The 14,248-nt window shown below is 54.6% G+C and overlaps 1 protein-coding gene and 1 long non-coding RNA gene across 3 annotated transcripts; both read right to left on the minus strand.

Annotated features, from left to right (window-relative positions):
* Positions 1–1,301: 1,301 nt before the first annotated feature.
* On the minus strand, positions 1,302–8,495 carry SIGLEC10 (sialic acid binding Ig like lectin 10). Of its 2 annotated transcripts, none has more exons than XM_045775186.2 (11): positions 8,278–8,495; positions 7,811–8,194; positions 7,359–7,643; positions 7,086–7,133; positions 6,704–6,967; positions 5,608–5,655; positions 5,220–5,477; positions 4,853–5,137; positions 4,454–4,544; positions 4,211–4,358; positions 1,302–2,411 (listed from the first exon to the last, which is right to left on the minus strand). In XM_045775186.2, the coding sequence occupies exons 1-11, from the start codon at positions 8,312–8,314 to the stop codon at positions 2,148–2,150; spliced, it is 2,112 nt and encodes a 703-aa protein (XP_045631142.1). In that variant the 5' UTR covers positions 8,315–8,495; the 3' UTR covers positions 1,302–2,147. The 2 variants fall into 2 exon arrangements, with proteins under 2 accessions (XP_045631142.1, XP_045631141.1); XM_045775185.2 differs by having other exon boundaries at positions 4,211–4,361.
* A 538-nt stretch (positions 8,496–9,033) lies between these two features.
* Positions 9,034–13,635, minus strand: LOC148108315 (uncharacterized). The gene is made up of 2 exons (XR_015728193.1): positions 13,496–13,635; positions 9,034–10,242 (listed from the first exon to the last, which is right to left on the minus strand). It is a non-coding gene; the product is annotated as an uncharacterized LOC148108315 (long non-coding RNA).
* Positions 13,636–14,248: the final 613 nt, after the last annotated feature.

The following is a 14,248-nucleotide window of genomic DNA, read 5'->3' on the forward strand; positions in this document are numbered from 1 at the left end:
GGACGCTGGGATCATGACCTGAGCCGAAGGCAGATGCTTAACCTACTGAGCCACCCGAAGTTGTGACCTTTTGAAATTATATGCCTTCCCTTCGAAACTATTCCCTGCTCGTTAGTTTTTGACCCTGTTCACTATAAACTTGGTCAAAGATGGGCCTTTCATGCCTCAGTCCAGCCAAGTGCCCTGGAATCCCGCCTGCGGCTCCGAGTCCTTTTTACTCGAGAGCGCCCCCTTCAGGAGGAATTGCGAAGCAGCGGGGGACGCTGTGATTAGGAGCCAGACCGCCGTTGCTGGGGGTGGCCACGCTCCGGGTCCCGCAGATTTCTCCTGTGTGGCTTTAGAGAAGTTAGTTCACCTCTCTGAGTCTCAGACAGCTCCACAATGGGGATATCTTCACCACACACACACCAGCTGTTACTGAAGGAGGTAATTCTTTTTTTTTTTTTAAATATTTTATTAATTTATTTGACAGAGAGAGAGAGACAGCCAGTGAGAGAGGGAACACAAGCAGCACGAGTGGGAGAGGAAGAAGCAGGCTCATAGCGGAGGAACCTGATGTGGGGCTCGATCCCATAACGCCGGGATCACGCCCTGAGCCGAAGGCAGACGCTTAACGACTCCGCCACCCAGGCGCCCCTGAAGGAGGTAATTCTTAATAATTGGCTCCCAATGTGAGAAATGGTAGGCGCTCAAAAATGACTGTCTCCTTCCTTCTTCGTCCCTTCCCCTTATTATTACACAGCCACGTGGTGAGTTGCCCGAGAAAACGCTCTTTGACCTGCTTTACCCCCATACGTATTTTTCAGCATTACCCATAACCTCTTCTGCTTTACTGGTATTTTTTTTTCCCCAGCTCTTCCCATCTTCCAAGTATGTAATTTAAAACTTTTGTGTGTCAGGGGGTGGATGGGTCAGTGGGTTAAGCGTCAGGCTCTTGATCTCAGCTCAGGTCTCAATCTCAGGGTTGTGAGTTCAAGCCCAGTCTTGGAATGGAAAAATTTTTTTTTTTTTTTAATGCAAAGGCCAACATCTATTCTGGGCTCCTCGGTGTTCTGCCTGACAAGAGTAACCATCCTCCAAGAGAGCTTTCTATGAAGCAATTAGCACTCTGATCTCTGGGGACAGAGGAAGGGAAGGGACATGCTGAGAAACAGACCTGTCTTCTCTCTTGGCCAGCCAGTTGCTTAGAGCACATTGTGAAGTTTGTTTTTTCATTCCATTTTGAAAGCATTTCCACTTCCGTGCCCCTCATGTGTTTGCTCTTCCTTAGATTCCTGGGTCGGAGAATGCATCTGCCCCCCAACCGCCATGTGGTGTCCTTGCCCTGAGAGACCTCACTCTGGGGACTTCCTGTCTTGTCACACAGCTTAGATGTTTTTGCCGTGGCTGCTCTTGAACTCATTCTCAACATCCACTTCTGTTCCTCTTCTGTAAAAATAAGTGGCTGAGTTTACTTTAGATTAAGATTCCACAAACCCTTCCTGCAAACGACCAGACTGCAAATGTTTCAGACTCGACTCTTTCCGACATCGGCTGTAGACATACGTAAAAGAAGGGGCGCGACTATGTTCCAATAAAACTTTATTTATGGACACTGAAATTTGAATTTCATAGTATTTCCACGTGTCACAAAACATTTTTTTCTTTTGATTTCCCCCCAACCACTTATTTTTTAAAGCTTACTATTTTAATAATCTCTACACCCAATGTGGGGCTCGAACTCATGACCGAGAGATCCAGAGTCACAATCTCTTCGGACTGAGCCAGCTGGGTGCCCCATTCCTCGACCATTTAAAATATAAAAAGCCTTCTTGGCTCAAAATCAGGCAGCTGGCCAGACTTGACCTCTGAAGTTAGCTGGCTGACCTCCCCAAGTGGTAGTTTAGTTGTCTTTAAAGGCAGAAGCTGTGGCAGAGCAAAGGCTTTTCCTTGCCTCTCAGAATAGCGTGTTCAGAGAGGGTCCCTTCGGAGAGGTTTGTCAAGCTGTTCCAAATGCTCGGGTCTGGGATGGGAGGACCCATCCTTGGAGGACGAGAGACAGAGAGAGAGAGAGAGGGAGAGAGGGAGGCTGGCGGCTCGTTTCCCTCACCCTCTCCATTCTGCCTAGCCTGGACCCCAGCCCTGCAGGGCGGCAGCTCGAGGCAGCCTCAGTGGAACTTGATGTCTGCGTACTCCGAGCAGGGATCCTTGGGCTCCTGGGTCTCCCATGGTCGGAGGCCTGAGAAGTGGAGGGTTGCGTAATGGAGCTCCTCTTGGTTATTCTCGGATTCTGAGGCTTGAGTGAATGATTTGGGTCCTGGACAAGCGTGGGCAACATGTAGCTCCTTCTGGTTCTTCTTAAATTCCAGGGAGTGAGCACCTGGAGGAGGGGCCCGGGAAGGACTGCTTGGGGTGGCTTTCCGATTCTGAGCCTGAGGGAAAAACAACCGTCATTCCTTCCTTCCTTCCCTCCTTCCTTCCTTCCTTCCTTCCTTCCTTCCTTCCTTCCTTCCACAAATGCTTGAGAGCTTACCACGTGCCAGGCACTGATTGAGGACCTGGGGATTACATCTTGGGGCAGGAACAAACAATAAATCATACATTTTTTAAAAATCCATAGTTTAGGCCACCATTTCCGTGGTTCTCTGCTGGGGCAGCCTGAGCAAACCCAGGCAGATTCCTGCCGCTGCCACCACAGTCAAGATGAAAACTGTCCCATCTCAGCAAAGCTCCTCCCTGCTATTCCTTTATAGTCCTCATCAGCCCCTGTCCCCACCTTGGCAACTACGAATCTGTCCTCCATCTCTACAACTTGACCATTTCCAGGGTATTATAAATATGGAGTCATGCATATAGGACCATTTGAGATTGGCTTTTTTTTTCCCTTTTTTTTTTTTTGTCTCTAAGGTTTTTCAACCAGGATCTTCTTTTTATCGTTTGTTCCTTTTTTTTTTAAGATTTTTATTTATTTGACAGAGAGAGAGAGAGAGAGCACAAGTAGGCAGAACTGCAGGCAGAAGGAGAGGAGAAGCAGCCCCTCCCCCAGCAGGGAGCTCGACGATGCGGGGCTCCATCCCAGGACCCCAGGATCATGACCTGAGCCACCCAGGTGCCCCTCGTTTGTTCCTTTTGATTGCTGAGTAGTACCCCAGGGGGGGCAGATGTACCTGTTTGGGCTTTTAAAGGATAGCATGCACAGAGAAAGAGAGCTGGGCGGTGAGAGAGGAAGCAGGGAGCACGCACGGGAAATGGGGTGATGCATGGTCTGCGCGGGCTGGCAGAGGGGGTGGGGGGAAGTGGTTTGGGTGTATTTTGAAGGGCATTTGCTAATGGGTTAGTTGTGGGGTGGTAGAGAAGAGAAGAGCAAAGGATGACTCCAAGGTTTCGGCTTAGGCACTGGGCAGGTGTGCTGCTATTTGCTAAGGGGCCGGGTGGAGGGGAAGCCTATGGGGTACAGTTACTCGTAAGTTCTGTCTCAGGCAGGCTCAGTCCAAGATGCCTATTAGACATCCAAACAGAGATGCTTCCTGAACAGTCGACTATGAGTTTCAAGTTCAGGGGTGAGGTGGAGAGATGTACATTTTGGAGTCATCAGTGTATAAATGTTCTCTCCTGAAAATAGCCAGGATCTGTAGAACACTTTCTAAGTGCCAGGTACTATTCTAAATGTTGTACGGGTACAATGAGCATGGTGAATGCTTAGAAGGATCCTAGGTGGGGGGAAAAAAAGAAGAAGAATGATCCTAGGTACTAGGGATTACTATTTCCCCCATTTTATAAAGAAACTAAGGCACAGAGAAGTTAAGAGACTTGTCCAAGAACACACAGCGATAAAACCAGATTGAACCCAGACAAGCTGACTTCAGAGCCCTGCTCTTAATCCCTAAATATACTGCCTCTCGATGACATTAATAATTATCGCATCACAGCTGTAATTAGTAACATCATCAGGGTGGTCATCACAGGACAGCAGCTGCATTTTGAGCAAGTTCCTGCATTTTAATCCTCAAGCCGAGTCTCGAAGGAAGCAGAGGAAGAAATGGAGGCTCAAAAGGAGTGAATGATTTGGTCAAGGTCTCCCAGATAGTAGGTGCCAGAATCAGGACTCAGACCCAATACCCGTCCCTTTCCCACCCTGACGTCCCTTGGGAAAAAGGTTGGGGCAGGACAGGAGAGGGGTCAGGGGAGAAGTCTGAGCCGAGAAAGAACAGACAGCCTGTGAGCCACTCACCAGGGGGCCAGGGGTAGGGAACACGTTGATATAGTCCAGGATTGTGCTTCTCCGTGCGGCCCTGGGCCTCGGAGGAGTCCTCGCCTGGGTCGGAGTCCCCTCCTGAGTTCGAGCCCCTGCTGGGGTCTGTTTCTTCCTCAGAGTCTTCCTGCTGGGGAAACAATCCGCCTGCGTGTTTGCCCTGGCACCTCCCCCATCCTCAGCCCCAGATCCCACACACCACTGCTCTGGCCCCTCACTCACATGACCAGGAGGAGGCAGAGGAAAAGCAGGGTCATGATGCCAATTCCCAGAAATGTTCCATTGGAGAATGCTTTTGAGACCAGTCCCTTATCTGCACGAGGGAAGAGTCAGCCATCTCTGAGCCTCTCCCATTAACCTGGGGCCTCACGCCCACCTGCCCCTGGGCGCTCAGGCTTTCAGCTCCCATCCCAGACATTATAGCCGCAACTCCTTCTGTCCAAGTCTTGGAAGCCCTGCTGCACCCCAGGCCCAGGGGACAGGCCTTCCAATTTGGATTTCCCTCTGCGTCCCTGGCCACAGGGGCCATGTGCCCTTTCCCAGCTCCTGCTCCAACCACAGGACCCTGGCCCCTGCCCCACTCAGCATCCACCTCCGGGGGCATCCTGTTGCCCACCTAACCTGGCAGCAGCAGGACAGCGACGATCTGGGACCCGTGCGCATTCCAGGCCTCGCAGCTGAGTCTGAGGCCATAGACCAGCGGCCCCTTGAGGCTCAGGGAGCTGTTGGCCCAGGGCCCCCCAGAGCTGGAGATGATGGTCCAGGAGGCGTTGCTGTGGTTCCCCTCCAGCAGCCCCTCCCCCAGCTGCCACCGCAGGGTGGGGGTGGGCTGGGCTCTCGAGGAGCAGTTGCAGTGCAGCCCCTCACCCTCCCAGGAGCAGGAGGGGGGGAGCAGCCGCGGGGGGTCTGCGGGAGGGAGGAGAAGGGTCAGTGGTGCCTCTCCTTCCCAGGACCTGGGCGTCCTGTCCCCAGGGGTCCCCACACTCACAGACCACAGAGAGATGCAGGGAGACGTGCTGGGAGCCCAGGGAGTTCTGAGCTTGGCAGGTGAGGTCTCCTTTATGCTCCATTTGAATCTGAGGCAGCTCCAGGATCCCAGGGTCTGCGGGCTGGGAGGGGCTCAGAGTCTGTCCCCCCAGCACCCAGCTCAGCTGGGCTGGGGGGTTGCTGTGGGCGACACAGAGCAGACGCAAGCTTTGGCCCTCTAGGACTGGGAGGGACGTGCCATTACCGAGGTTTTCCAGGACTAGGGGAGGGAAGAGGCAGGACAGATGCTCAGTGAGGGCACAGGGACCCTTTTGCGTGCCAACAGTCCAGACACTGAGGCCTCCCGACGTGGCACCGAGAGGCCCTGGTTTCTCTGTTCCCCTTCCTACCTGTCCTGTTCGCGTGCAGGGTCTTCACACTCAGGTTCTCTGGGGCATCTGAAACAGACAGAGTTCTGGCTCTGGACAGGCCAGGGGCTGCCCTCTGGGCAGAGAAGCGTCCTTGGAGACCAAGCTGGCAGGACGGGGGAGGGGACTGAATCACCTGCTAACTGATTCTCCGCTGAGTAGCCCAAGGGAATAGACAGGTGAGAAGGGCTGGTCTCTGTGATTTGTGATTTATAGTAAGAATTATCTATTTGGTCTCTGTTCTGTTCCTGGTACAGAGTTCCTAAGACCCTTGGAATTTCCTAAATGATGAGAGCAACAAAGGTGTCTTGGTATTAATAACAAACCCCTTTCCACCACACCTAGGTTTATGTATAGGAGGCGACTTGGGGAAAGCACCTCCAGATGGGGGCTGGTTGCCCGGGGCACCAACCTTGTGACTTCGGCCCCACCCCTGACTTCCAGGGAGGGGAGGGAGGCTGGAGGGGGAATCTGTCAGCGATCGCCATTTACTCGATCATGCCTTTGTATTGAAGCCTCCATAAAAACCCAAAAGAATGGGGTTCGTCCGAGTTGGGACCCTGAACATGGAGGTGCAGGGACCAGGGGGCCCCTGGAGAGCAGCATGGAAGCTGGCCCTACGCGTCTCTTCCACCTGCTGTGCCTGGTTATATCCTTCTCTAATAGCCCCTGACCTAGTATGTAATGTGTTTCCGAGTTCTATGAGCTACTTTATCATATTAATTCAATCCAAGGAGGGGGTCATGGGAAACTCCGATCTGTAGCCGGGTGATCAGCCTGGGCTTGTGACTGGCCTCGGAAGAGGGGAGAGGGTCTTGTGGGAGTCCCTCACCCTTGGGATCTGACGCTACCCCCAGGCAGACAGTGTACGGTGGAGCTGAATCATAGGAAAACTAGCTGACGTCAGAGGCTGCTTGGTGGTGGGGGCGGGGAACCCACAACCGAGGTGGAATCGGAATCGTCGGCCCCAAAAGGCCTGGGGTTCCAGGTTGCTTTAGAGCTCCAAGACCCTGCCCTCAGCCCCAGCCTCCCTCATCCCTCTCCCTTTCTGGAAACTGGCCCGGCCAGTCACACTCACACTGCACAGAGAGGTCCAGGGTGCCACTCTGGGAGCCAAGCCTGTTCTCGGCTCGGCAGGTGTAGCGGCCCGAATCCCCAGGCTTTACCCTCGGCAGCACCAGCTCAAGGGTTCCAGAGCCCTGGGGGTGGGACCTAGAGAGGACCCTGTCCTCCAGGGCCCAGCTCAGTGTGGCAGGGGGCTGACTGGCAGCAGCACAGAGCAGTCGCAGGAACTGGCCTTTCTCAGCCTCCAGATGTGGGCTGTTTCCCTGGGGCTCCAGGGCTGCAGAGACAGAAGCAGCAAGAGAAAGGCTGCAGGGAGGAGCGCCGTCTCCCTCGCCCTCCTGACCCCAGCTTGTCCCCCAGAAAGGACCAGCCCCGACCTCCCAGGCCCTCAGTACCTGAAGTGTTGGTACGGGAAATGCTGATGACCAGGTCTTTGGGGCCATCTGCAACAGATTGAGAGCTGGCTCAGGGGAGGAAGAGAGAATGCCCTGGGGCCGGGGGGGGGGGGGGAGAAAGTGTGACTACCCTCGGGGCACAAGTGACAAACACGGGCTGAGACAACGTGTGGGGCTCCACACCGCCAGTCTGAACCCACCGCCAGCTGCATCTCTCCACCTACACATGGTCCGTGCCATCTGCACACTCGGATGCCCAGCCACCACACTCACGGGCGACCTTGAGTCTGACGGTCCTCTCTGCGCTCACGCCCTTCCTGGAGAAGTCTACGCGGCAGGTGAGGTGGGTGCCGTGGTCCTGGGGTCTCGGTGTGAGAGTAAGCACTGAGAAGTAGGAGGACGTTGGTCTGGTTTCTGGGGCGGGGACGGCGGCCCCCATCCAGGAGAAAGTAGGGGCTGGACATTCCTTAAAGTCCCAGTTAAACACACAGATGAGGGTCGCCTGGCGTCCTGGCTCCAGGGTCTCTGGGACGTAGATGTCTGGCTTCTGTGTCAGGGCTGGGACAGAGAAAGGGCACAATGCGAGCCCTGGAAGGGGGTGCTGCAGGGGGCAACCCCTGCTCTGTTCCCCACAGTGCCCCCTTCCCAGTGGGGGGGGGGCGGGAATGGCAGGGAGGAGGAGAGGCCCCACCCCCATTCCCCCCTCCCTCCAGTCAGTTCCACACCTGTCACTTCCAGATAGAACTGGTTTTTCATAAAATTGTATCGCACGTAACGGCCTCTCTCCACGCGAAAGAAGTACAAGGCCGAGTCCTCCACCTGGGCCTCTCTGATGAGCAGGGAGCAGCTCCGGTTCTGGGGATCGCCGACGAGCTGGAACCGATCTTGGGGCACGGTCTGCACGGCTCGATTCTGGTCGTTCGTGGCCACTGGCCTTCCGATGTTCGATTCTGTCCCGACTAGGAACCAGTAGCCAAGAGCGGGGGTCTCGTCCGTCCAGCCGATGTGGGGGTAGGAGAGGGTGCAGGGCACGCGCACACACAGGCCCTCCTGCGCCGTCACCACCCGCGGCACTTGGAGTGAGTATGCTAGGTCCTGAGCCAGGGACCCTAAGGGAGACAGAGGTTCAAGTGACAGCCCCGAGCCCGGGCCCCCCCCCCCCCAGGCCCCTTCCGGCCCTCGGCCCACTCACCGGCCCACGGCAGGGCCAAGAACAGCAGCAGCAGCATCCTGGCACGAGGAGGCACTCGGACCTGCCCCCGACGCTGGGCCGGGCAGTGGGCAGGGCAGCGGGGAAGCCCCCAGCAGAGGAAGCTGAGCCCCGGGCGTCTGACGTGTGAAGGGCGCTCCTGATTCTGGGCCCCACGTGACACTCCCCATCCTCACCCCTCCCCACCCCACCTCATCCACTAGGACTCTGGGTCTTCCCTGGGGGGGCCTGCCTGGTGCTTAGGATTGCAGAGCGGGTCCTTCTGGCGGTCACCCCCCACCCCCGGGGGGAGGGAGTGGAAGGCGTGTGAGGCCGTGGGGCCTGGGCGGGTGGAGAGTCGGGGCTCTCCCACTGGGCTCTGGGTCACTGAGGAAGCAGAAGTGAAAGTACACAGTGAACCCACCTTCAGACAGGGGCCCCTGGGGACGGTGGTTGGTGGCGAGGTGGATTTGGGGGGTGGGGAAAGGGCTGGTCTTGAAATTCAGAATGTCCAGTTAAAGTTGACTTTCTTTCTTTCTTTTTAAAAATTTTTATTTATTTGAGGGGCGCCTGGGTGGCACAGCGGTTAAGCGTCTGCCTTCGGCTCAGGGCGTGATCCTGGCGTTACGGGATCGAGCCCCACATCAGGCTCCTCCGCTATGAGCCTGCTTCTTCCTCTCCCACTCTCCCTGCTTGTGTTCCCTCTCTCGCTGGCTGTCTCTCTCTCTGTCAAATAAATAAATAAAATCTTAAAAAAAATAAAAATAAAAATTTTTATTTATTTGAGAGACAGCATGAGAGAGAAAGAGAGACAGAGAGAGAGGATGAGCAGGGGGGAGGGGCAGAGGGGGAAGGAGAAGAAAACTCCCCGCTGAGCCGGGAGCCTGACCCAGGCTGGATCCCAGGACCCTGAGATCATGACCTGAGCCAAAGGCAGACGCCTCACCAACTGAACCACCCCGGGCGCCTCTAAAGCTTACTGTCAGCTTAACAATGAATAATTTTTTAAATGTAAGTATGTCCCAGATGTTGCAATGGGACATTCTTGTAACAAAATTATTTGTTGTGGGCGCCTGGGTGGCTCCGTCGCTTAAGCATCAGACTCTTGGTTTCAGTTCAGGTCGTGATCCCTGGGTCCTGCGATCAAGCCCCAAGGCAGGCTCCTCACTGAGCAGGGAGCCTGCTTCCCCTCTGTTCCCCCTCCCCTGGCTCCTGCACACACACTCTCTTTCTCTCAAATAAATAAATAAATAAATAAATAAATCTTTTTTAAAAATCAAGTTATTTGTTGTTCATATCTGAAATTCAAATTTAACTAGACACCTTGTGTTTTTAGTTGCTAAATCTGGTAACCTTAGGCCAGTCTCAGTTGCACTCCTTCATCCTCGCTTGGTGAGCTCATCGATCCCCTGGTCCACCAGAAGCTCCCACCCCCGAGACCTGAGTCTAACCTCTCCAGCTCCCCGTCTTCTGCCCCAAGAATGGGTGCATTTACTTGTGTGATTTTTTTTTTATTTAGATTTTTATGTATTTATTTATTTGAGAGAGAGAGAGAAAGCTCACAAGCAGGGGGAGAGGGAGAAGCAGACTCCCCCCTGAGCAGGGAGCCCGATGCGAGGCTCAATCCTAGGACCGTAGAATCATGACCTGAGCCGAAGGCAGATGCTTCACAGACTGAGCCACCCAGGCGCCCCTGGATGCAGTTTCTTGTAATACCCGTTGTGCTGAGAACACCTGCACCCAGAGGTAAGGGGGATGGGAAGTGAGTGGGATCAAGTCCCAGATGTTGTCCCCCTCCCCCAGCCCTTCTCCTTGAAATGACCTTGGTCACAGAGAGACGTGTTGGTCCACTGAACCTCCACGCCTGGGGTCCTGGTGCGTGGCAGGTGCCGGGCTGCACGCGGGCGACACAGGCAAATCAGACACCTTGTCTGACCTCAAGGGGATCCAGTTTGGTAAACGAAGCTTCTGAAAAGCAGAAAAGCACTGAAGTGCCCATAACTCCTCCCCCTTACTCCCCCACACCCCCTCCCCCATGCTGACACAGATGGTGGTGAGGAAGGCATGGTCCCTTCTTCCTGGGAAGCCAGGAGAAGTCTCCTGGCGGAGGTGATGTGGCTGCCTCTGGCCTTGCTCTCATGTCCCCTGTATCCACGAGCTGGGGCCTGCCGCAACAAAGCACCACAGACTGAATGGCTTAAACAACAGAAGGAATTTTCCCCACCGCCCTGGAGGCTGGGAGTCCAAGATCAAGGTGTCAGCAGAGTGGGTATCTTCCTCTGTCCTTGGGGGTGTAGACACCATCTCCTCGTGTGTCCTCACATGGTCGTCCCTCTGTGTGTGCCTGTGTCCTGATCTCTTTTTCATCCCCCCTCCCTCTTTTTTCTTTCTTTCTTTCTTTCTTTCTTTCTTTCTTTCTTTCTTTCTTTCTTTCTTTCTTTCTTTCTTTCTTTCTTTCTTTCTCTTTCTCTCTTTCTTTCTTTCTTCCTTCCTCCCTTCCTTCCTTCCTTCTTTCTTCTCCCCTCCCCTCTCCTCTCCTCTCCTCTCCTCTCCTCTCCTCTCCTCTCCTCTCCTCTCCTCTCCTCTCCTCTCCTCTCCTCTCCTTTCCTAGTAGGCTCCATGCCCAGCATGGAGCCAAATGCGGGACTTGAACTCACAACCCTGAGATCCAGACCTGAGCTGAGATCAAGAGTTTAACGCTCCACCGACCGAGCCACGCAGGCGCCCCTGGATGTCTTCTTAAGAGGATGCCAGTCCTACTGGATTTGAGCTTGCTCCATGACCTCGTTTCAACTGAATTACCCCTTTAAAGGCCCTGTCTCCAAATGTAGTCACATTTGCAGGTACTGGTGTTAAGACTTCAACATGTGAACGGAGCACAGGACACTATTCAGTCCCTGATATCCACCTTCTGCACTCTGATCCGGGTCCCCGCTGGCCAACCTGGGCATTATCAGGGGACAGCCAGGGTCCCTTCTCCCAGGGAGCCTCCTGTCCAGGGACTTCACAACATGAAGCTTACAGAGGAAGGGCCTCCCACAGGGAAGAGGGAGAGGGAGGGAGGGAAGCCTGGATCCTAACGTGGACTTGCCCTGATCGTGCTGACAATTCCTTGATTTTCATATTGTGCATAGTTGTGGAGGATGATAACACTGGGGGGCACCCGGGGGGCTCAGTCGGTGAAGCGTCTGCCTTCGACGCAGGTCATGATCCCGGTTCCTGGGATCGAGCTCCGAGTCAGGCTCCATGTCTCAGTCTTAGCACTATTGACATTTTGAATCAGACCGTTCTGGGAGGGTGGGGGGTGCGGGACAGGATGTCCCACAGCAGCCCTGACCTCACTCCTTGGATGCTAGTAGCAGCCATCCACCCCAGCTGGGACAACTAAAAATGTCCCCAGACATTGCCACCTGTCCCCCGGAGGGCAAAATCACCCTTGATGGAGAATGACTGCCGGGATCCGAGCCGCCGCCCTCACTCACCTGTATGACAGGAGTAATAATCCGGATTGTCCCCCTGCTTCTACTCTGCTCTCTCCTCGATGGCTTCTCAACACAGCAGCCAGAGAGACAGTGAGCACAAGCAGGGGTGCGGCAGGCAGAGGGAGAAGCAGACTCCCCGCTGAGCAGGGAGCCAGATGCGGGACTCGATCCCAGGACCCTGGGATCATGACCTGAGCCGAAGGCAGAAGCTTAACTGACTGAGCCACCCAGGGGCCCCCAGAGTTGTTTTTCAAATATAAATCAAACCAAATCCCTCTCTTACTTAAACATTTCAATGGTGTCTTGTTATCTTTGGGAAAAAATCCAAACTGCTCACCGTATCTCCCAATGACCTCCCCAAATTGACTTTGAACCCTCTTTTGCTTTGTTTCTGCGTTCTGACAGTGATACCCCCACCCCCCACCTCTTCTCACCTGAACAAAGTTTATTCCCACCTTGGGGGATGACACGGGGTTGTGGCTTCCCCTCCCACTGTTGGGAGTTCAAAGTCGTCCACAATGTTTCCCCACTGCCACAGCCTTCTGAAGGTGCTGTGGCTTCCTGGGCCCCCTCAGAATTTTCCGCCCTTCCTCAATGTGACCAGATCACCTCTGCCCCTCGCCCAGTCTTGCCTGGATGAGAGCCAGGTGGCAACCTGAGGCCAGGAGAATCTTTTTTAGTTATCTTCCCATCTGTCTTCTCTGCCCAAGAATGTTCGGATTTTAAAGATTTTATTTATTCATTTGACAGAGACAGCCAGCGAGAGAGGGAACACAAGCAGGGGGAGTGGGAGAGGAAGAAGCAGGCTTCCAGCGGAGGAGTCTGATGTGGGGCTCGATCCCAGAACACGGGGAGCACACCCTGAGCCGAAGGCAGACACTGAACAACTGAGCCACCCAGGCGCCCCATGTGAACGTATTCCTTTAGACAAACACCCTGCAGGCTCCCCTCTCCTCTCATTAACCAATGTTGAGCACGTGCTCCTTCTGCCCCTGATGTCACAACGGGGAGGGGCAAAGGTAGATGTTGAGAGGAAGTGAGCCGGAGATGGGGGAGTATGGGTCGGGAGAGGTTGGGAGGGGAGAGGGAGAGGTAGGTAGTTCAGGATGGTGCCTGGGAAGGCTGCAGGGGTGTGGGCCTGAGGACTGGAGGGTTTTATCACGGGGATGTAGGGAAGGGTCCTGGTGGGGGATGAAGAGTTCAGGTCTGGCTGTAGTTGAGGCCCTGAGGGTGCTGAGGAGGCTTTATTAGGGGAAGGGGGCATCTTATCCTCCCCCATACACACACACCATCCCGTTCCTGTCACCTGTCCCCATAGGCTCTGTCCCAGGGCACTCGCTGCCTCTGACGCAGTTCAGCATGCCGCCCCCAGGGGGCGCGCCATGCCCGCAGCACAGACGGACCCTGGTGGAGCCCCAGGAACCAGGGTCGGTGTTGGTGGTGGTCCTGGAGGAGTGCAGCTCTCCGGGGAATATTTCCCTGGTGCTGAACACTTTTTGCAAATGCGGCTCTTCCCAAAAGGCCGCCTTCTTTCTCACTGCTCTTACAAATTAGGACTGCGCTCCTTTCACTAACCCCTCAAGAAACGGAGTTTCTGCCAGGGGGAGCTTATTAAAGAAGTCACTGTGACCATCCTCCTTTCCTCCCTGCAAACCCACCCTCCCCAGATTTAAAACACTCCAGTACTGTCCTGTGCTCACACGTCATTCTCAAATGGAGTCCCACCGAGGCACACTCACCATGAGATGGCCAGGGAAGAAAATGTGTTCCTGCGGTGGCTTTGTCTGGGCTGCTGTGAAAGATCTCACAGACTGAGTGGCTTAATAGGCAACCGACACTCACTTCTCACAGTCCTGGAGGCGGGAAGTCCAAGATCAAGGAGCTGGCAGATTCCGTGTCTGGTGACAGCCCACTTCCTGTTCACAGAGGACCATTTCCTGGACCGCTGTGCCCTCCCGTGGTGGAAGGGGCAAGGGAGTCTCTGGGGCCTCTTTTACAAGGTCACTAGTCCCATTCATGAGAGCTCCACCCTCACGTCTAATCTCCCCAAGACACCACCTCCTGCTACCATCACAAAGCGGCTGGGGTGGGGGGGGTAGATGTCACCATACAGATTTGGGGGGGACACAGTCTACAGCATGTGGTGTTATCAGGTCCCGCACTGTCTAGGTTGGGGTGGTGTTCTCACCTGGGTGTTCACCCTTTTCTCTTCAAGCCAAGATAGCATATTAAAAAGCAAAAAGGTCAGATAACTTTGAATTTGCAGGGGGAGTGGCAGGCAGAGGGAGAGGGAGAAGGAGACTCCCTGCTGAGCAGGGATCGCGACTCAGGGCTCCATCCCAGGACCCCGGGATCATGACCTGAGCTGACGGCAGACGCTTAACCGACGGAGCCTCCCAGGCGCCCCAGGAAATGTAAGTTTTAAAGAAGAAAATACATTATCTGAGAGTTCCACTGAATGAGAGCAACAGCTCTCATTGGAACTGAGACTG

Source organism: Ursus americanus, chromosome 21 (genome assembly GCF_024610735.1).
Source record: "Ursus americanus isolate L20-20 chromosome 21, mUrsAme1.1.p, whole genome shotgun sequence".
In the NCBI taxonomy this organism is placed as follows: Eukaryota; Metazoa; Chordata; class Mammalia; order Carnivora; family Ursidae; genus Ursus; species Ursus americanus.